The 23231-nt window shown below is 48.1% G+C and overlaps 1 protein-coding gene across 1 annotated transcript in view; it reads left to right on the top strand.

Annotated features, from left to right (window-relative positions):
- Positions 1 to 18392, top strand: part of LOC149346427 (cytochrome P450 2J2-like) — a 57614-nt gene extending 39222 nt beyond the window's left edge. The window contains exons 8-9 of the mRNA XM_089541326.1: positions 9399 to 9589; positions 18214 to 18392. Of these exons, the coding sequence (XP_089397452.1) occupies positions 9399 to 9589; positions 18214 to 18392 (370 nt within the window). The remainder of the gene's footprint in view (positions 1 to 9398; positions 9590 to 18213) is intronic.
- The last annotated feature ends 4839 nt before the right edge of the window (positions 18393 to 23231 follow it).

The following is a 23231-nucleotide window of genomic DNA, read 5'->3' as shown; positions in this document are numbered from 1 at the left end:
CGATGACCCTTTCCACGCCACCTTGGTGTTGGACGAGTACGGCGCCGAGGCCGACGTTGCTCGCGTCGGTGTGGACTTCGGTTTCAGCCTCTTCATCAAAGTGCGCAAGAACAGGGGTTGTTAGCAGTCGTCTGCGCAGCTCGGCAAAAGCCTCCTGCTGCTCGGCAGCCCACACGAACTGTGTATCATTGCGCGTGAGGTGGTACAGGGGTGCGGCAATCTTTGAAAAGTCGGCGATGAAGCGGCGGTAATATGCGCACAGACCCAAAAAACGTTGCACACTTTTCTTTGTTGCAGGAACAGTAAAGTTGGCGACGGCAGCAGTTTTCTCGGGGTCGGGCTTAACGCCATCGGCACTCACGAGGTGACCGAGAAACTTCAACTCTTTGTACCCAAAATGGCACTTCTCTGGCTTTAGCGTTAAGTCGGCCGATCGGAGGGCATCTAATACTGTCCTCAGGCGTTCAAGGTGTTCGGCAAAGGTTTCGTGAAATACGACGACATCATCGAGATAAACCAAACAAGTTTGCCATTTTAGTCCAGCGAGAACGGTATCCATCATCCGCTGGAAAGTTTCCGGCGCTGAACATAGCCCAAAAGGTAGCACTTTAAATTCGTACAGACCGTCGGGTGTCACGAACGCCGTTTTTTCGCGGTCCCGCTCGTCGACCTCTATCTGCCAGTACCCACTCTTTAAATCAATGGAGGAGAAGTACTGGGCGCGACGAAGTCTGTCGAGCGAGTCGTCGATACGAGGCAGCGGGTAGACGTCTTTTTTAGTGATGTTGTTCAGTTTTCGATAATCCACGCAGAAGCGGAGTGTCCCATCCTTTTCTTCACCAGCACGACAGGTGAAGACCAGGGCCTGCTGGAAGGTTGAATGATTCCATCTGAAAGCATCTCCTTCACCTGCGTTTGGATCGCCTCACGCTCCTTCGGTGAGATACGGTACGGCTGCTGATGGATGGGGCGGGCATCGTCAGGCGTAATGATGCGGTGCTTGAGAAGAGCCGTCTGCCGGACTTTCGACGAAGAAGCGAAACAGGTAGCGTATTCGAGTAGGAGGGCACGTAGTTCTCGCTGTTGAGTCACCGAAAGGTCGGGGCTGATGTCAAGGGATGGGCGCACAGGTCTAACAGCTTCGAACGCGAAACATTCAGAAACCTCCGCTAAGGGGTCGGCGAATGCGATGGCAGTAGCACGAAAAAGGTGCCGGGGCTCGTTAGAGAAGTTAGTCACCAGGAGCTCAGAACAGCCGTCGCGGAGATGGATGAGACTTCGCGCTGAGCAGATGCCGTGGGTGAGCAAGAGGGACAGGTTGCCGTCTGCGACCGCTGTCCCTTCACGTAGTCCGTCGCAGTGAACACTCACAAAAACACTGGCGCGTGGCGGAATCCAAACGCTCTCGGCGGATATTCGAAGGGCGGCGCGGCGTGGACAGTCCTCGGAGTAAACATCAGCTTTCTCGGTAGAAAATGTGACAGTGCGCTTTCGGAGGTCAATAATAGCTCCATACTCTCGGAGAAAATCAACGCCAAGGATACAGTCACGGGAGCAGTCAGGTAGAACTAGGCAGCTGACAACAAATGTGGAGCTGCGAATTTGGACTCTTGCTGTGCATAGGCCAAGCGGAGTTACGACATGTCCGCCAGCCGTGCGAATCTACGTGCCGGACCATGGCGTCATTACTTTTTTAAGAAGCGCCGCTAGCTTTCCGCTTAAAATCGAGAAATCAGCGCCAGTGTCCACCAAAGCACTAACCTTATAGCCATCGAGAAGCACGGGTATATCCAACGAGAATCGATCTCCGAGTTCAGATACTGCAGTCGTTGCCTTTAAATCGCGGTCGGTCGCTGTTCGCGTTGTCGGGGGGTCTTGTTCGCATCGATTGCCAGCGGCCTCGCCCCCTGAGGTCGCTCTCTTTAGTTTTCCCGGCGGGGACTTGGCGACCGTCTCTGCGCCATCCAGGAGGAGCTTTGGGGCTGTGGCGAATGTCGGCGTGGTGATGGAGACCGAGACTGCCGCTGGGGAATTGTCGCCATGCGCTGCTGGGCTACGTAGTCCTCGATCTCCCGGGGTCGTTGACCTCTTGGTGGACGGGGCATGTCGATAGGGAACCCCTGCAGCCCAAGCTGTCGATACGGGCACTGGCGATACAGATGACCGGGTTCCCCGCAGTGAAAGCAGAGACGCCGCCGATCTGGAGCACGCCACAGGTCCGTCTTCCGCTGGGGTGATCGTCGATTGTCCATGTAGTACGTGTCGGGGTGTGCGGAAAACAGGGAGCCTTGATTGGACGGAGGAAACTGCGCCGAAGAGGGCGCAGGACGTTGCATACGTTGGACGACGGCACTCCGTGGGTAAAGGCGGCGGGTCAACGGACGGGAATGAAGGTCTCAAGGCTTGAACCTCTTCGCGGACGAGGCTAGCGAGAGAGCCGGCCGTCGGCAGGGGAGCACCGAAAAGCGCCTGGAGCTCTTCGCGCACAACGGAGCGGATCAGGTCACGGAGAAGACCAGGGTTAGCCCCGAAGGCCGGAAGCGGCTCTGTAAGGGAAGCGGCGACTACCGGCCGGTCGTAGGTGGTAGACCGCCGCAGAGCATCTTCTCCATCGTGACCGCTTCCGTGATAAACTCAGCAACAGTCCCAGGTGGACTGCGCACGAGGCCAGCGAAAAGTTGCTCCTTAACGCCGCGCATGAGTTGGCGCACCTTTTTATCTTCGGGCGTGGCCGGGTCAGCTCGCCGGAAGAGCCGAGTCATATCCTCCACGTACATGCTTACAGTCTCATTCGGCATCTGAATGCGAGACTGCAAAGTCCGTTGAGCCCGTTCTCGACGATCCGTGCTGGTGTAGGTCTCCAGCAGGCGTCGGCGGAACTCGTGCCATGATGTTAGGGCGTCTGCTCGGTTTTCGTACCAGGTACGCGCACCATTCTCGAGACTAAAGAAGACGTTTCGAAGCTTGGCGGCGTCGTCCCACTGGTTGAATGAGGCCACGCGTTCAAACTCGAGAAGCCAGTCTTCAACGTCTTCGAGCTGACTGCCGTGGAATGGTTTGGGCAGTCGCGGATTCTGCTAGGTGTAATAGGCTGCAGCTGGCATGGCAGGTCGATGGGTGGGTGCTCTGGCAGACTCCAAAAGCCCGTGTTCGGGAGGTAGGCCTTGGTTTCTCCGGCTAGCACGGTGCACGGGGGTGTCCACTAGCGAAGGACTGGAGCCCACGGTATCCGGAGGAGTATGAGACATATACGGGGATCTTTACCCCGCACCTCCACCAAAAATGTAACGGAAAATAGGGCGACAGGTCGCTAACCGGCAGAATACAGCAAGCAGCCCGCCAGCCCGCGCGAGACACTTCAACGTCTTCGAAGACACTTCAGCGCCACCCGAGAACACCAGGTGGCAATACATGCCAAAAACCATGTGACAGTCAGGGGGCCAAAGAATACAACATAAAGCACAGTCATCAAAGGGCGGCCGACACAAACCAACTATGAAAAAAGGGGGGGCGAAAAACTTTATAAAAAGATTACATCAAAAAGCGCTATAACCAGCATAAAAAAACCCCAAGGAAAAAACGCGTGCAAACAACATCGTGGCCAAGGGGCGGTGTCAAGAACCCTTAAACAGCAACAAAGAGCGAGCCGAAATGGGCCCAAGCAAGCGAAGCACAAGGAGAGTACGAAACTGAAATCAGCAAAAACTTCCTACAATCCTGCAGATGCCACAAAAAGCGGCTAAAAACAAACGAATACAACCTAAAAGAGAAGCAAAAACTTGTCAATGTTAGGAGGGCAAAGCGGTAAACACAGACAGAAAACTATTAGTCCACAAGCAAAACACAATTTCTACGATTACAACTTATAAGCCGCGCCAAAAGCCTGAGCAGAAGTATGCGCACCGGCAAACATAAGAAAACTTCATGAGTAGACAGGAAGTGGCAGGCGATAATGCAAAAACGGGAATTCTTAGGCATGGTCAAGGAAGCACATTTCTTTTTCGTGCAGTGAAAGTGAGGGCGTGCTTACGCAAGTGTCTCCTGCCTTAGCAATAAAGTAAGCCTCAATGACGTCGCTTTCTGTTATGTTTTTTGACGTTGCTAGGAACCATGTATTACCTAATATAGGTTTACACTTGTGGCGAGGCTGGTTGCAGTGGTCTGCGAGATTACCTCCAGACCCTATATCTACGTTCAGGAAGTCATCCCTTGCCCTGATATTAAAGCATCTTCCCATCTGGCCTATGAGATCATGTAGAACAGTACATTAAATCCTAAAGACAACAAATCAATTTCCAGGATACATCAAGCAATCCTGGCAAACAATCAACCACAGACACGAGTTGACTGCTTCATAAATTCGTATTTGTGGCTCAACAAGGTTTAGTTTTCATCCAAAAAAATAAACACATGAGTTGACAACAGCGTGCTCTAGCAACTTGATGCAACTAATGGTTACTGGTACTTGGCGCTAATTGGAAGTACATTTGGCGCGCTCCATTCTTGCGGTATCTCAGTCTTTGAAATAAAAAAAATTTAATGAAAAGGTGAAAAGCCCATTAAAAAGATACAGTTTTAATATCAGAGCCAAGAAACCCTCCCATGTTAACTCGCTGAGGTCATTACAAGCCGATGCCTAAATCTGGAGCGCATCAGCATTAAAATTCTTTAAACATTGTGGTTTGTCTTCAGGCGCGTTGCTTCCAACACGTGCCTTCACTCTGATGCCAACGAAGCTCGGGCCATCTAAGTTGGTTCAACAAAACGTGCCTAGCAAATTCATTGTATTCAAGAAAAGTGTTTTTTACTTCGTATCGAACGTTGAGAGTTAGCAGCTGTGTTAGAAATATGCCCTAAATAACTTGTGTTGATATTGTACTAAACTTTCAGAGAGAGAAAGAGACACTTTAATGAATAATTGAGAGTTCTGCTGGTTATGAGCCTGGTATGCTATTTCAGATTAGGCTGAAAGAAGAGGGTGAAAAAGAGAGAAAAAGGGAAGAATGGTAACATCAAGAATACTCAACACTCACGCACTCACAATCACACATGATTATTAAAGTATGTCCACTAAACCCGTGGCCCTTAGAAACACTAAAAATGCCTTTGTCTCTCGCGCAGCTAAAGTCGCATCAATCCAGGGTTCAAGGACATGCTCCATGTGCACGGGGCTGTTCTGACGAAGTCCTAAAGCACTTAACAGTGCCTTGCATGGGTATTAAAGATTTGGCAGCGGCAGATCAAGGGCTGAAGATCCTCGCGCACACGACATGTCAAGCACAGAGGCTACTTGATATATCAATTCTGTAAAGATAGAATTTGGTAAATGCAGCGTTCAGACAAATTCGGTGCGGGCAATTACAATCACGTCTATCTAAATTCCGTGACATGCGGAATTCACAAGTTGGGTCGATTGGAGGAGGGATCTGTATTGACGCCGCGGATAACACCACAAAGAGCGTTGCATCTGCCAAGATTTAGTAGCCAGAAGTCTCGCGCCATCACTACGAGAAAAGGGTATGGGTAGGAACAAGAAGGTGTCGCCATGCGCCGACCTCGCTGCACCGTCAGCACGATCATTGCCTGCGAGGCCGCAGTGACCGGGTAACCACTGAAGCACAAGACGGCGACGTGGCTCACGGGCCTCGGTGTGTAGTCTGTTCAAGTCATCGACGACCTGCTCCTGAAGGCTTCCTGAGGACTTTATCAATTCTAGTGCAGAGCGAGAGTCACTGAAGATAACCCACGCTGTTGGTGGTTGTTATAGAGTGTAAGTAAATGCAGCACGCAGAGCAGCCAGCTCGGTAGCAGTAGTCGAAGTGTGGTGACTGAGTGTCGCTGAAATTGTGGTGCACGTTGGCGGAATCCAGACGCCAATCGTTGATGATAAGGACGTGACAGAGCCATCAGTGTAGATGTGGCGGTACACACTGTAGCAATCATAAGTGCTCTCAAGTGCAAAGTGTTTAAGTGCAGGATGAGGGGTGTTTGTTTTTGTTTTAATGCCAGGGATTGTGGTCTTGATTTGCCATGCTGCGTCCCTCCAAGCTGCGGTGGAGGTTGTGACAGGACACTGGTGCTGTGATGGGAGAATGTCAGAAACTTCCCCTATGCGGTACTCAGAGAGTGGATGGTTAGGTACACGAGCCACAGACCGCACCTGGGCACGAAGGACCTCCTGGATTAAAAGTACTCATGCAGATAGACGCCAGCTCTCTGCTAGAGTACCACTATGTAGGTCTTTTTGGGAAGGCCGAGACAGATTCACAAGGCTTTAGCTTGCATAGCTTCGAGGATTTTAATATTTGTTTGCGAAATACCCTCAAGAGCTGGGAGACTGTAGCGCAGAAGACCTTCACAGAGCGCTCCATACAGTCGTAGTAATGAAGTTGTAGAACAGCCTTTTCTGCTAGTGGAGAGAATAGAAAAGATAGAGGCGTAAGAGCACCGCTTCATTTTCAGCTGTTGCACATGAGGGGACCATGACAGCCACCTGTCAAGCGTTACCCCCAGAAATTTATGGCTTGTGACATACGGTATAGGACTATCAGCAACTTTCAGCACGTAGCGCGAAAAATCACACCTTGAAAATGCAATTGCTGAGCTTTTATCTGACGACTCTGCGAGACCGCGCTTGCTTAAGAATGAATCAATGCAGCCTATTTCCCTCTGTAGTAGGCCATGCACAATGCGCCTATTGCGTCGGGAACAACATACACAGATGTCATCTGTATGAAGGGAGATTTCAACTGTGTTGGCAAGCATTTTTCTAAGCCAACAAGTTAGATATTGGAAAGGGTGGGACTTAGTATCGCCACTGAGGTACTCCGCGGGATATTTGATGCAGAGCTGTGTTACCTCCACTTGTTGACATAAAAATCGATCTTGAACATAGTCCCGATGCCAGTTATGCATTCGTCCGCTAATGCCAATTGATTCTAAAGCTAAGTGAATTGCCTCATGTGTGACGTTATCAAAGGCTCCCTTCACATCAAGAAACACAGCAATGGTCCTAGACCGCACTGCTTTGCTACGTTTGACCCAATTGGCAAGGGCAATAACGTTGTCAATGCTGCTGCGTCCTTTTTGAAAACCAGACGTGGTCGCAGGACAAATTCTCCTGTTCGCCAGGTCCCAGCTAAAACGGACGTGAGCCATTTTCTCCATCAGTTTTCCGACGCAACTTAGACTAAACTATGAAAGTAAATAAAAAGATCAAGGGAGAACTTTATTGCTGTGTGTGGCTCCTTAGCTAGCGCTCCAAGGCCGGGAAAAGTTGTCGCGGGCTGCGGTGAGTTTACATGTCGACTGAAAACAACCCTAGGCACAAGAACGAACCCATAAAGGACGCACGCAGTGGCCCTGACTTTTGTTTTTTGATGAGCAGGAAGCGCCATTGTAGGTACTGTATTTGTCTTATTATTTTCAGGTATTTTCTTAATAATATGCTCAATAAATTACACATTATAAGGCACTTCAAAAGCTTGATATGGCCAGTTTTCGAGGTAACGGTCGTGAGGTTTTCAAATGCCTGTATATTACAATAATTAGAAGAAAAAATTCTTGCCTGCAGAAATTAGAAACCAGCAAGGGAAAAATCTGTTACAGAAGGTAAAAGAAGAGTGAAGCACACGAACTAGTAAATACCTTGTTTAATCTTCCACTGTGAACACCACCGTTTATTAATGCGAAAGCAATAATTGGCTGATTGACACCAAAATCCTGCGTCGTCCAAAAACTGGCTGCATTACAAAACTAGCGAGTGGTAGAGACTGTCTGATTTTATCAAAGGCCGGAAAACGCGGAGTGCCTAGAGTAATAGTCGGTGCGCGAACTTGCAACTCCACCAAATGAAAATGTACAGAATACAGTGTGAATAGCTTTTGAACAAAATGAAAACAGATTTGAAATATCATTAGAATGGAATTGGCTAGAATTGGAAAATAAGGAGTGTTTTGCATTACTCGCCCGTACATTCTTTTAGTGGCCCCATTGTTTTTTAAATGTAATATTTACAAAAAAAAAGTAAGCAACCTGCGTAAGCATACTAATCGGTTGTAATTGTTTGTATGTACTCTTCACTGCAACAGTGTTGGCCATCCCGTTCCGCCCCTGAGTTACATTTTCGTCATCGCTTTTACATTCCATTTCCGCGTGGCCATCTCGAGGGTGAAGGCGTCTGGAGAGCGGAGAGGTCGTTTGGCTGTGGGTTAGGCTTTATTAGAGTAGGAATATATCTGTTAGCGGTGGGTGGCGGCTTCTGGACGGTGAAGGTAGATCTGGGGTATAAATGGCCGGGCAGTGGGCGAAAGTATTGTGGATGGTGGGACATAACCTAGTACCAGAGTACTGACTTTTAACAAGTGATCGCAGTAATACTAAGTATTTAAAAAACACAGATTCACAAGCACAACTCGTGCCATAAAGCATTCAGAAAAGCATGTCACGTAATTTGTCTCAAATTAGATTTTATTACGTAATCAATATTACGCCAGGTCTCAGCCTCTTCGCGTGGCCACGGCGGTAGGCACGTTTGACCTTCAGAGCAACCACAGATGGGCCCCCTACTTCAAGCCGTCGGGTGATCGTGGCGGTAGGCACGGCGCGCTACAGATGGAGTGTCGTTGCCATAGCAACAAGACCGGCTGCGGATGCCCCCCCCCCCCCCCCCCCCCCTTCAAGCCGTCGGGTGGTCGCGGCGGTAGGCACGCCGCGCTGCAGCTGCCGTCGCTATAGAGTGGAGGCGCTGTTGCGCTGCTCTCTCGCCAGATTTGAGGGAGAGGGGGAAGAATGGGTATAAAGCGCGTTCGGTTGCTTGCTGGATTCATTCGACATGCTACCCGGTAAGCAGAAAGAGAAGCTACGCCACCTTGCAGCAGCCAGGAAGCAACAGCGGGCCCAAGAGACCGATGAAGAGCGTGAACAGCGGCTTGCTAAACGGCGAGCTCAGGATGTTGCTAGACGGGCCCGCTTTGCGATGCGCTTACGCAACCTACCGGGTTTATCCAAAGCTAAACCTGAGCTAATTTTTTTAACGCAAACTTGCTTGGGAGTGTCCAGCATTTGGCTTTTTGTACGTGGTTTCTTTTGGTACTGCTGGTGGCTTTTATACCGAATTTTATTCTGGTAAACAAAAAAGAAACGTACCACTACAATGTTTTACTCGGGAAATGAAGTCATCATACTAAAGAGGTTTCAAATTTTTATAACTTTCTCGCCTGGTAATTATTTTCTTTTCTAGCAGCTATAAATTGAGTGGCGGCCTCATTCATGACCCCTCCCTCCATCCACCCCCCCCCCTACAAAAACAAAAATTCTGGCATAAAGCTCGCCAAATGCCGCATCCTGAAAAACAAAGGATGACATTGTGTATTAATGCAAGGTTCATTAATTTGCAGGGCAAGTCAAGATGTAGTGATAGGAGGTTACTTTGTAGGAAAAGGATCCACCGTCGTCGCCAACATATGGGCAGTCCACAACAATCCTGAGGACTGGACTGAGCCGGAGAAGTTTGATCCTGCTCGTTTTTTAAATACGGACGGATCACTGGCCTTGGAGATGTTGAAAAAAGTGGTCCCGTTTTCTGTAGGCAAGTAGGACTTTCACTCGCACTTGTAGGCATTGTGAACAGAACGCTTTTCTAGTTCGGCGGGAAAGTCTTCTGCAATCAGGAAGTCATTTTTCAAGTCTGAAAATTTCTCTTCATGAAGGTTGTGCATGTGCAGTGTTTCTCATAATTGCTCGAAGCGTACACCACAGATATGACGTACTACTTACTGCTGGCATGTTGATATCTTTTTGCTGTGTGTGTAATGATTGCCGTTATTTAAACTTGCCGTCGTGTTTATGGGATTGGGTGAGGGGACATTTTGCTGACAAGTTCTTGCTAATAGCTCTGTTTAGTTTTGCTACTCTGCGTGCAAACCCTACTTCTTGAGAAACAACGGACATCGCTCTTCAGACCAGTGTCAAGGATATTGCGTAACAGCAAAATGCCTTTTCCCTGTGGTAGTCGTATGAATTAGAGTTTCTTAGATATGTCCCCTATACAATTTCTTCGATTGAAAAGCAAACCATGAAGTAATTTTACATGGAACGTCAGGCATAATGTAATATGCAGCCCTGCCACTGTGTTTGGAATTGATAACTGGCCAAAATACAGCTGCCAATAAAGACCGAGTAATTGTTAGTTTACGCGTTCAGACGGCATCAAAGATTTTCGCACACTTTCTTATAGTGTTTGCATTTCTGGGCGTCGCATCTGACCCTTGTGAAGAAGAAGATGGACCCCTTCGCTAGACGCCGACGAAGAAGAAGCAGTGGTGGGATTGCCATCGCGCATCGGGTTGGTCTTGATCGCCCCGCTCCATCGCCAACCTCGACGCCGCCCCCGACGTCCTAGTGCTACATTTGGTGGAGGTGCGGGGTCACTGATGGTCACTGACCATCATGCCCTTTGCTGGCTTTCATCGCTGAAAGATCCCTCCGGCCGGTTGGCACGATGGGCTCTTCGCCTCCATGAACATGATATCCGTGTCGCTCACCGATCTTGTCGCAAGCATACAGACGCCGACGCTTTGTCTCGCTCCCCGCTTCCAGCCGACCTTGCCAGCCTCTACGTTTTGGACCCCGCGGCGTTTACGCTCGACGTCAGCGACATGCCCGCCGAACAATGAAAGGACCCATGGATCGCCTCTCTTATTGACTACCTCTCCCACCATTCCAAGATTACCCGTTCACGCGCCCTTTGCCGCCAAGCTTCCCACTATGAGATTCGGAATAACCTCCTTTACCGGCGCAACTACAATTCAAGTGGACGGGAACGGCTCCTCGTGGTCCCGCGCCATCTACGGACCGAAATATGTACAGCTGTCCACGCCGATCCGCAGTGCGGTCACGCCGGAGTTTTCAAGACGTACACTAGAATCCGTCTTCGCTACTATTGGCGCGGTATGTACAACTGGGTTCTTCGGTACGTTCGATCGTGCCTGCCTTGTCAGCGCCGAAAACCTGCCTCTCACCGTTCGGCTGGTGAGTTGCAGCCTCTCATATGTCTGCTTCATCCCTTCGACCGCAATGGCCTTGACCTCTACGCCCCTCTTCCGTATACAGCTGCCGGCAATCGCTGGGTCTTTGTCGCGGTCGACCATCTGACAAGATATGCCGAAACCACCGCGCTCCCAGCTTCAACATCCCGTGATGCGGCCGGTTTCTTATTGACGAACTTCATTCTCCGTCACGGTGCTCCTCGCGAATTGTTCAGCGACAGAGGCCGTGCTTTCTTATCTGACGTCGTTCAAGCCCTGCTCGCTCAGTGCAAAATCATTCACCGCACTTGCACCGCCTACCACCCGCAAACAAATGGTCCTACTGAACGATTTAATCGCACCCTCGGTGGCATGTTCGCGAAGTACGTCGGATCCGATCACACCAACTGGGACATTATCCTACCTCATGTCACCTATGCATAACCACTGCCACGCAATCCAGCACGGGTTTCTCTCCTTTCTTTTTGCTTTACGGTCGGCATCCATCGGCTCCCCTTGATACTGTGCTCCCCTACAACCCTGATGCGTTTGAATGTACCACAGTTACCAAAGCTGCACAGCACGCCGAAGAATGCCGCCAGATTGCCCGGTCGTTCACGACCGACTCCCAGAAGCGCGAAAAACATCACCATGACACCAATCAGAAGAATGCACTACACTTCGAGCCCGGCTCACTCGTGTGGCTATGGGTTCCGTCCGGCAGCCCCGGCCTCTCAACAAAACTGCTCTCCAAGTACCATGGGCCCTATCGTGTCGTCGAGCGCACTTCGCCAGTCAATTACATCGTTGAGCCTCTTACGCCACCTTCTGATTTTCGGCACCGTGGCCGTGAAACTATACATGTGCAGCGCCTTAAGCCGTTCTACGACCCCATTGTATCTCCGTCCCCTTAAGTCGCCAGGATGGCTCCCTTTTTTCTCGGGGGGGGGGGGGGGGGGGGGGGGGGCATTGTGAATAAGAAGATGGACCCCTTTGCTTCTGGAATAAAAAAAAAGAAGAAGCAGTTGTGGGATTGCTATCGCGCAGATCGTATTGGTTTTGATCGCCGCGCTTCCTCGCCGACCTCGACGCCATCCCCGACGTCCTTCTTCTACACCTTTTTGTCACTGTCTACACAGTCGGGTGCCTCTCGAAGGAAGATCTCCTGCCAGTGTTTCTGGCAGGTTCCCATGGCTTCGCGGTTGCAATGCAGCAGAGGCTAGGCAGGAAAGGAAACCATCCTTTGTCCCCATGCCGTGCAGAGTGCGCTTCCGACAACTAGCGACCAATGCACCTTCTATTCAAATTCCGCCCTCCAGCCCTTCGCACCCCTATTACAAACAGCGAACAACCCGCTCCTCGTGGCACTAAGGCGCCCCCTCATCGATTTCGCCAGTCTCTGGCTACTCTTGACCTATGTGGCACGCTGGCCACCTATGTCAAGTAACCTTGTGACGTCATCAAAACCTGCGCACCGTGACAAGCGGCCCTTTAATTAACTATTAGTCGCAAAAGGTTGCACGGCAGGGAGCAACCTGGATCTCACGGATACCACCGGTGGCGCCCCCTCCCATCGCAGTACAATGGCGAGTCGCTTAACACCCACACCATGGCGCCAGAAGCCGTATGAGGACTCCCAGCGATTTATAAACGTAAAGAGGAGACTGACCGATTCCGCCTATATGGGCGTTAAACCATGGACGTCATCGCCTTTAATGCACAGCTTAAGCGTCCCCACCAGCTTTTGTGCGCTAGTATTGAGGCCCCCACTCATTGATTTCACTGATTTTTGTCTGACGCCTACTTGACCTTGAAAACCGTGCCTTGAACTGAAATTGAAGCGAAAAACCGATGTGCTAGCACACCTAATTTGCAATTGCCTAAGCAGGCTAAATCGCACGCCACCTATTCTTTCCGGCCTAGCTTCTCTACATTTGAACCGCGACGTCATGGAAACCAGTCGACGGAGTTGGCTGCAGGGCCACTTTTCAGGGGTATTCACCGCTGCATTCTTCACTTGTACCTGACTTTGGTATTTTCACCACAATAGACAAATTTCCCGCAGCTTTTCTTCTCAGCGACCAGGCATTCGTATCAATCTCATTTCAAACCGCTCTATCGTTACATGCTGTAAATTTAAAAGCGATATATAGGAAGCAGTTATGGCTCGATAGTGCATGAAATCAAGATGAATGACCTCCAGATTCTCGCCGGGATATCGGTTCATCTGAATTCTCTTAGCGAAGAATGAATATGCTAAGAATGCGTTTGGAACATACTATATTAATTTTATATTTATTTCTTATTGTTTGTCCCTATGCTTAAACTCTAATACGAATGCTTTCTAAGTACACTTGGAATATTTAAAACTTGCTTGCAAATAAGGCAAAAATGCACTTGTGATCGCTTAGTATATTTATAAAGCATTGAAATATACTAAAAATATACATTAAATGCATTAAATTACATTAAATGTAGACTAAAATATACATCGAACACATTAAAATGTATGCAGTTCGGCTTAAAAAAAGTTTGCCAGTGACGAGACGTGTTAATGTTCTCAACACGAGAACTAATAACTGACCCGGCTATGAGCGAAAAGCAACCCATTCCTGATAAGACGCGTAGTTACCAGCAATCAGGAAGTCTATGACATTTCAATGTCACGTGACGGAATTTGAGCCGGAAAGACGTCTCCACTTATCAAATTCCTACAGAAAGTGACGCAGCAAACAAGAAGTGCTCCGACAAGTGCCATACTTCGCTTGCCTTATATATACCCGCCTAGAGACGACGCATTATCTTGCCCGGTGAGGAGTTTTTTGTGCAAAGACTGTGAGCCCCCAAATTTTCGCACAAGTGCTGTACTGGTCACGTCCGAATGAGGAGGCCATCTAGTACCGGTCTGCTAGTCGAAACTTGCGTCAAGCATAAGTCAGGAGTCGAACTGTCAACCAAGAAGTACACGGGTGTCAAAGGGAGCCGGTCCGCCTAGCCAGTTGCGGTCCTTTTCGCTGGAATATTCGGGCCCGGAAGTGTCCAAGGCCCCTTTGCCTGTATCATGCTATCACGTTCTCCACTCGCAATGTAAATAGGTGGTGATTGACTTCCTGCTAGAAGTTACCATACACGAAAGGACGACACGAAAGGGACAGTTCTCACTTCCTCGAAACGTCCTTTCGAGCCCTAGATTGTTACACCGTAGCTAGAAGTGTGGTGCAAATGTGTTTACGCGGTCTGCTAATTTGTTAGAATTTAGGTATACTTTGGTCGAAATAATAGCGTATTTGTAATGAGGAAGTAATTACTCATTGGCATCTACCCGAGCGCAGCCACACGGCTACAAAGGAAAGCTATACAGCTTTCTCAGAAACTTCGTAGTTAAAGAAAAATTCGTCCTGGTCCGGGGTTCGAACCCGGGACCACCGCTTCACCGGAGCAGTCGCTCTACCAAATGAGCTAACCGGGACGGCAAGCTTATGGTAGGGCGAGAGCGAATTGATCAATAACTCGAAGTGGGAACACTGTTGGTCAAATTACTCCCTTATTACAAATCTACTCAACCTTGGGGGATTCCCCTAAACATTTGACCAACTAATAGCGTATTTACGAAAGTTCACTTCAAATACATTGCCAACACGCAAGTGCCATTCTCGAAAGGCGATTTCGAGCAATAGACTGTTCTAAGGCAGCTACAAGTGTGCTGGAAATACATTTAAATGACTGTCCGTTTATTAGAATTGAAGTATACGTCGGACGAATTAATTTCATATTTACGAAAGTACACTTTTAATATATTTACAAGGCGCTAAAACCGCATACATATTTTTTCACATATTTGAAACGTGCTCGATGTATGCTTTAAGTGTGCTATATTTGGCAAATTTAACGTATATATTTCAAACACCAAGCATTCAATTTCAGGAACCTATTTCCTACACATTTTTATTCTGTTTGTGAATACAAAATATCTTTACAATTCCAATATAAATCTCCAAGCACATATTTCAAACGTATTATTTTTCGCTAAGGGAAGCCATTCTTGGCAGAGAGAGAGAATTAGACTGCCCGCCCGCACATGCTCTGGAATTCGAAAAGGAATGTGAACTTTACGTACTCTAGCATATCATGCGAACGACTTATGTCTTCAAAATTAGGGCAATCAACTTTGTTTACACAAATCAAAACTTCTCTTTCGCATGTTAATTATCTAACCGACGCCTTTTCGATGAAGTGCACGGCTGGAACGCATGAATAATAGATGAAACTTTATGATAACCGCCAGATGAATCCTCTTCCTCGTAAATCATCAAGGTACACATGTGTAATAAAAACTTGGAGAGATCAACCGGAGAAAAAGAAATTAGCAGTTATTTAGCTCTGGTTAAACCTGGAGGACTGCGAAAGCAGCGAGGAGAGAGGCAGAAAGAGGGGATTGAGAGCGCGCGGCAGCGGTGATGGCCCCGGAACGCTAGCTATGCACCGCTACTGCGCATGCGCAACTGGCGAGCGCTGCAGCGGCACCTCTGAGTCACCCGCGCAGCGACGGCGGCTGCGCGCCAGCTGTGCGCCGTGTGACGTCGCTGCTCCTCGTGCTTGCGCGGTATGGCCTTTCCTCAGCTCCGCGAAATGGATCGGTGACTCGCGTAGTGCTGCTTTCGCAACAAAACGGGCACTACACTCTGGTGTGGTAGTTTCTCTAAAGATTAGCCCTTTTCTATATTAGTATGCTTTTTAGAGCGGAGCTCTTAGGCGCCCGTTTCAGCGTTTCGAGGCGTCGCCGTAGCCGTTGCCGTCGCCGCTGTCCGGGAGCTTGGAAAGCAGAAAGTAAAAGCGCAACCTCCTCCCCTCCTTAGAAATCGAAGCGCCAGTGGGGGGCACAGCTGTGCATAGCAACCGCGACGTCACACAGTTGCGGTAGAACGAGCGCACGCGCGTCTGCGGTGGCAGCTACACTGCCGCCCCTTCGCCACACGTCTCGTTGCAGTCGAGTGAGTGAGACGCATGGCTCCGAAGGGGCCAGTGATTTCGCGCCAACCGGTTCGGGGAAGCTGCAGTTGGTTGACCACAAGGCTTTCGCCAAGCACACTCTAGAATTTCCAAAGTGTTTTCGGTATTTTTTGCGGAAAAGAAATGCGCAGTCTCTGTCTCCCACAGCTGCGAAACCAATAGAGCGGGGGCTTGGGAAGCAGAGGGTAAAATTTGTAAATTGGCTTTTGAGGAAAGAAAATGCGCAGTATCTGTCTCACACATCTAGGTGGACACCTTAACCAGAGGGAAGGCACATAACTGCCCTCTTCGAACAGTGGACACCTCACTCGTACTTTAAGCTACGTGGCGGTAGCGACAGATGTGCGCTGCATGCTTTGGCATTGACAGGGTTGTGCCAGAAACGCTGCCACCAGCCAGGGTGGCAGGGTGAGTGAGGACTTTAATGTAGATATAAAGACTGGCGGGAATTTCCTACCACTTATGCGGGAGAATAACCCGTTCCTCTGGCTCGTAACGGCTCCCACAGCTGTGACAACCTCGGCGCAATAATTGCGCACACCTCGTCTTTGAGAACCAAGCATTGGTGCAGCAAGTCGAGCATATGTCCATCTATTTCTCCGACGGCAAGGCTTCCTTCATGACAATCAAGAACTGTTAGTGGAGTGTTTCTTGAAGGAGGAATATGTGTGAAAAATAACAAGTTGTCTGTACTTGTACAAACTTGTCTTGCTCGAATTCTTTGCCTCAGTCCATCGAAAAGCTGAAACAGGTAATGAGCTGCTCTCAAATCTCGCATTAGGAAGTAACGTAATCATGGGCAATTTTTTAAAAAGAGCTTGCTAAGTAGGACAACTGTAGTATATGCCGTTGTCGAGGGTGGGTGTAAGCACGAAAACCTTCACCGGAAACGCGCAGCATATTCTAGGACCGTTCACCGATGGTGGCAGCCTTCCTCGGGAAGGAGCCAGGCCTTTCAGCTGCCGAACACAATCCTGTCTAGGCTTCCTTCTTTTTTTCTCTCTATTGCATTTTCACAACGGGTACAAAGAAGGAAAACATGTCAGCAAGATTTGCATTCACACGGCAGGTAAAATTTTTTCAGTTCAACCAAGTCATCCAACACATTTAACCAAGTTGGCTGATCAGGCAGAGCCTGATACACTTCCCTCAGACGTATGACATCTTCAATGAAATGCTCGCGAGGAGATCTCACAACTACTTCGGCATTGTTGAATTGTGTCTTTGTTTTCCATAAACTATGGAGGCCAAGGAGCATAATAGTGTCATAAGGGATGTCTATTCGAGTTTAACCACGCGCGTCAGCTTTCCGGCTTGGAGAGCCTCCGCCACAATATACTTTACTTAACCGGGCAGCGCGCTCTGCTTCAATTGCTGCTTTTGGGTAGTTTCTGTGCCGCCATTTCTCTTTTTCGTGCTCATGAGCATGCTTGGCGTCGTTTGCTACTCTCGCATCTTGACGTGTCACAGCAGTTGCCCGCTTACCAGTTACAGAGATGCATTCGAGTTCTTTCTCACCAGCTTATGCTGTTTCGTAGAGCTGCCGTTGGTGTCGTAGCGGAGCCTTTATTTATCTTGGTTCATCAGACTCCATTGCACGACTATGCGGAAGTGCTAGAGATGTCGAGCATTAGGAAGTACAGAGAAAAAGGAATGACATCTGAAGGCAGCGGCTCAGAATTCTCAGCACCACTGCCGCCGAGCGTAAAAAGCGGAGTACAAAATAGATTACATACGATGACGACAACGGATAAAACGCAGCTACATTTGATGTGGCTAGACATTTTTGTGTTCGCGCTGACTTCGCTTACGCAGAGGTGAGCTTGACATCACTTGCAGAGGGACAGGACAAAAAGGGTTCTACTGTGGGAAAGACTGTGCGCAAGCTGCCCCTTTTCTGTGCGTAATTAATATCGCGTTTATTATCATCATTATCATTTTAAAAACAGTTTAAAAGCAGGCAGTGCCACGCAAGCGTCCTAGTGCAATGCTACAAAGCGAACAGAAAGTAATGACAATCACAAAGTGAACAAGGGAGGGAAAACCACAGGGCGCTTGCCAACGTCGGCAAGCACTCTGAAGTTTTCTCTCCCCTGTTCACTTTGTGATTATCAAGAACCATCTGACCAGCCTCTCTGTACCAGAAAGTAATGGCGTTATTTTTGCATTCGTCTAGGGAAAAGAATGTGTCCTGGTGAAGCTATAGCTCCGGTGGAGATCTACTTGTTCCTGACAAGCATACTACAGAAGTTCTGCGTTCGTCCGCAGCCTGGGTGCGAATTCGACACCAGCGTCCGTGAAGGCGTCATCATGCAGCCAGGTCGTCACATGTTCCGCTGCATTCCACGGGCGTAATACTTTTTCCCCACAGAAGATTGCGGAAGCTCTGTCGTCATAAAGCTCCTTTCAACGAAAAGCACCACATGAGCCATCTCGCTAGAAGACCGCAATTTTGAAGCGCCATTTCATTAAGACATAATAAAGATGCCGCAAGAGCCTCGTTTTATCTCATGCAATACAATTTACACGTCACAGATCTCTTTCTGTTATAAGTTCGTGCAAACATTCTCTCTGCAAGCGAAAGCTCAACTACTTTTGCGCAAGAGAGTGTCACCATTATCACTGCGGTGTTGACATTGTTTTGAGACTTAGGTGATAACTTCGAGGAGAAAGCAGGCAGCTAATTTCCCCGTAAACGTATATCTAGATGGCTCATTGTTTATTTTTCATTTTCACTGAAAGGTAATGTTGAGCGTTGATATATTTACTGTATTATGATTAGAGATACAAGAACAGCAAAGAAAAAGGTACTGCTACCGCTTTGTGCGGAGACTGCTGAGTTCGTGAAGCAGAGTTTTTCCTTGGATGCTAATGATAAAAGAGTTTTATTGCTAGAGAGAGGTATGATTGAACCGACTCTTAAAAGTGCACTGAAGAAGAATCTGACCTCGTATTTTTACCACTGCAACTCTATCCACGCGTTCAGAGCTTTCTTAGAAACTTCAAATAATTGCCCTGTGCGGCCAATTTCCCTAATTTAAATCCTATTAAACGTCCCGGCTCCCGCCTTTTTCTTTAATTCCCCGCAGACGGTGGGAGGAGTCGACCAACTTTTTAAACAGTCCCGTGGTGGCTTGCCGCTCTGCCATCGGTGGAGTGATACGTAGTGATTGGCTAAAGCGAAGAGTCCGCGCGTACTTTTATTTCCGTGGGCCTAATTTGCAGCTATGTAGTCTCTGAAACGATCCATTTATTCACAAACGACTAAAAAACAAAATAAAAGCGAAAGCAAAGCCGCCACGCGACTGCCTTAAAGGCACTCAAGCGTTGGTCGCCTCCTCCCACCGGCAGCGGCGAATTAAAAAAAAAAAAGACGGGAGCCGTACCTTAATCCGATTTAAATTAGGACAATTGGCTGCACACAGTAATAATTCGAAGTTTCTAAGAATGCTCGGAACGTGTAGATCGAGTTCCCGCAGCAAAAAGACGAGTTCAGATTCCTCTTCAGTGCACTTTTAAGGGGCCGCCCCTCAAAAACGCTCGGTGGAGTCATGAGTACGGGACCCCAGTAAATAGGTATGAGACTCCATTTCCGTATGTATGTGATCGAATGTCTCTGAATCTAGTCGAGGGAAGTGCATTATGCAGCCAAATCATTTTGGCTAACCCCATGTTGTGCAAGCAACGTAGTGTGCGGCATGGCAGCGGCAGAAACCTAGTTTATTATTATAGTTTATTCAAAAGCCACAGCTTCCGGAGGCGCTATATTTCGTGTGTAGTCTTCCTTGCTGATATACTGGCTTCCGTAACCACGGCATAGTTATCTTCGGCACGTGCAGGCATTTATGTTCCGGGCGCGCACTTGGAAAAGAGATTCCGCTCCTTGCTGCAAGACAGCGTGCTGTCAGCCGTCCTCTTTGCACCCATGCCAATACAAGAGCTTTTGTTGTGCTAGTGGGCGCTGTTTGCTTCGAACAGTAGGCTTAATAAGCATCTTCAGCCCCTTTTTATCCATCTCTTCTTCTACTTCATTCCAGAGAAAAAGGCTTCCTTTGTAGTAGAGGCTGACAGCGCAGTGAAGTCCTTTTTTTCATTAATGCCAGCGGCTTAGACACGGACTCCTTATTCGACATTCAGAAATTTTCAATACGTCTGAGTTCTTGCATAGTAACGTAGTCCTGCAGAAATAAGGTGGGACCCGTGTTTGTCACCTCGTGTCTTCCCTATCTTTGATTAAGAAAGCATGTTTAAATATTCCAATAAAATGTTTCTCTTTTCTTTTCGAGAAAACTATAATACCCTTTAGCTGAGACGCGCCTTGGTTAATTGCTCGGCACATTGTGACACCAGTCACCTCTATTCTCTTGTAGTAGGATATCATTTCATTGAAATAGATTTTTAGTATCCTGTTCTGTGTCACTGTGGTTACGGACGCCGATAATTTTGTGCAGTGCAGATGTGCTTTCAATTTTAATTTGATTGGGAGACTGCAGCGCAAAAGACATTCACAGAGCGCTTCATACAGTCGTAGTAATGAAGTTCTAGAACAGCCTTTTTCTGACGGTGGAGAGCATACGAAAAATAGCCGCGTAAGAGCAGAGCTTCGTTTTCAGATGTTGCACGCGTGGGGACCATGACAGTTACCTGTCAAACGTTACGCCCAGAAATGTGTGGGTTATGATGTACGGTATTGGGGCACCAGCAACTTTCAGCACGAAGCGCGAAAGATCGCGCTTCGAGAATACAATTGCTGAGCTTTTATCAGACGACATGGCGAGACCGCGCTTGCTTAAGAATGATTCAATGCAGCCTATTGCCATCTGTAGTCGGGCATGCACAATCAGGGTGTCGAACCGGAACCGAACCTGAACCCGAAACCGGAACCGAACCCGAATTTTTGCCCGGAACTGGAACCGAACCGAACCCAAATTTTTTTTGCCATCTTGGAACTGAACCCGAACCGGAACGATTGAAAGGAACCGTTCCGAACCGGTTCGGGACTCGGTTCAGCCGCACATTTTGTGCAACACGGCATACTTTCTTTTCTTTTTTTTTTTCAGACCAAACGGCATATGCCAGCGCGCAGATTTACCCAGCGAAAGCTGTCGGCGCTATGCAGTGAGAAAATGGCATCCAGTCGAAATTGCATCCAGTTCGACAAAAAAAACTGAAAGAAGTCTCGTGTCTAGGAAGAAAGCTAATTGGCGTTTCCGCAATGTGCTTTTGCTAATTCTAAAGCATTTTATGCCAGATTGACGTGAGATGTTATATTTTATAGTATCCCCCTTTCACATGCTTACGTACAGCTTTACTTCAACTGTTAGCACAGCTTTAACTCGTAAAGCACTGAGTGAGAATGGTTTCCTTTTCTTTGTGTCGAGTACCATAAATATGTGAAGCATAGGCGCAATGATCCAATCACGTTGTGCAACATTTACTTTCTGAGGCATTCTTTGTCTCAGATGGCAGATAATGAATAAGACCCCTCACGATGGCTCAGTGGTTGTGGTGCTCGGCTGCTAATGTCAAGGTCGCGAGTTCGATACCGGTGGCGAGGTCGCATTTTGATAGCGACGAAATGCAAAAAGTGCGTGTGTGCTGTGCGATGTGAGTGCACTTTGAGGAATCCCTGCTGGTCTACGATAATCTGGAGTCCTCCACTACAGCGTTCCTGATAGACTCCGCGCCGCTTTGACTCGTTAGAACACACATAATACTATTATTACAAAACAAAGAAATATACATATGCGCTTTCTTTTTAAAGAATCCGAACATTCTTTGTGGCACGCGACGGAAATAAGCAATGAAAGGCTGGCATGTAGCAGGGGTACGATACTTAGAAAAAGAAAATAGTGATTACACAAAGAGGCAATGCGGAAATACATGCGCTCGCTGAGATGTGATAAACGCCTAGAAAGGGGCTACTGAAATGAAATGTAACTGTGATGAAGTGATTTTCTGTTATGTCGATGCATTGAAATTCTTCTGCTTATATAAAAAAAAATGTCAATCGCTAGCGGGCAGCTTCGTCACGCTATCCTCAGACTGCTGCATCTTGAATTCTCTGACGTGCGGCTTATATCTGCCTCTCTGCCGCACATGAGGGAAGCCAACAATAACCGAAACCAAGGAGCATAGGGGATGTACTTTTTTAAAAGTAATTTGCGGTGTTCATCAATACGAGCTTAAAGAGTAATTATTTTTAACGATAATTGATTAAACTGAAAAAAAAACATGCCGCCAATAGGTCCGAACCCCTGACCTCCGAATTTTGTGTCCGGTGCTCTGCCAACTGAGCTACGGCGACGATTTTTTTATTTATTGCATGGAAATAGTGCCGAAAAGGAAAATCGGATTAAGCCCATGCCACAAAACACCAGGCTGTGTAAAACGAGCCCACCACACCGCTGCACGTCCCCACCTCCCTAAACATCTAAGAGGCACACCCATGCATATAGATAGGAGCGCCAGCAAAGCGGCCCTTCCAGGGCAACATATACTCCCCTCACTAAAGCGCACTGCTCACGGAACAAAGATTTCGATGACCGCGGTGATTCGGCGGCGATCAATCATACGGTTCTTGAGACTAAACAGTCAATCACACGGCAAAATACAGTTTTTCTCCACTGGCAAAAAACGGGTACTAATCCGTGCGATTTCAATGCCCTTCTCAAGTGTACGTTCGCCGTAATTATGTCCCAGAAGAACGTAGCATCACTGCGCAGAATAAAACAATGGTCAATGGTCTTTGTCGCATTGAGCAGGCGGCAATTTACCGTCCATGACACAAACATCTCCTCAGCATGAAGTAATGCCTTGACAGGCAGCGTCGGTGTGTGAAGTTTAGAGAAGAACGTTTTTGCAGCAGAAGAAATAAATGTACATTCGCTTAACACGTTTTAAAGCACTGGTGTTAAGGAACTCCAGAAAAGGTTGCCGGTACAACAGTAGAGGAAACAAATACCCTGTAAGTACATGAGTCGTCTGCCTTCTTCTGTGGAGGCTGTACAGAAAAGCGCACAGTGAGGAAATTTAAGTTGTCTGCCTACCTCCGCGCTGCTGCGGCGATTGTCTTATATTTTTGGCTTTCAGGGGTACTTACGTGCAGTGAAACCGAACCATGAGAGAGTTCACCAGCGCCACCCTCGTCAATAGCAGCGAACGCAATGCGTCTTCTTTTACCGAGAGTGCCAC

Source organism: Amblyomma mixtum, chromosome 4 (assembly GCF_055824585.1).
Source record: "Amblyomma mixtum isolate Tamu chromosome 4, ASM5582458v1, whole genome shotgun sequence".
Lineage (NCBI taxonomy): Eukaryota > Metazoa > Arthropoda > Arachnida > Ixodida > Ixodidae > Amblyomma > Amblyomma mixtum.
This window is presented reverse-complemented; position numbering and strand designations above follow the sequence as displayed.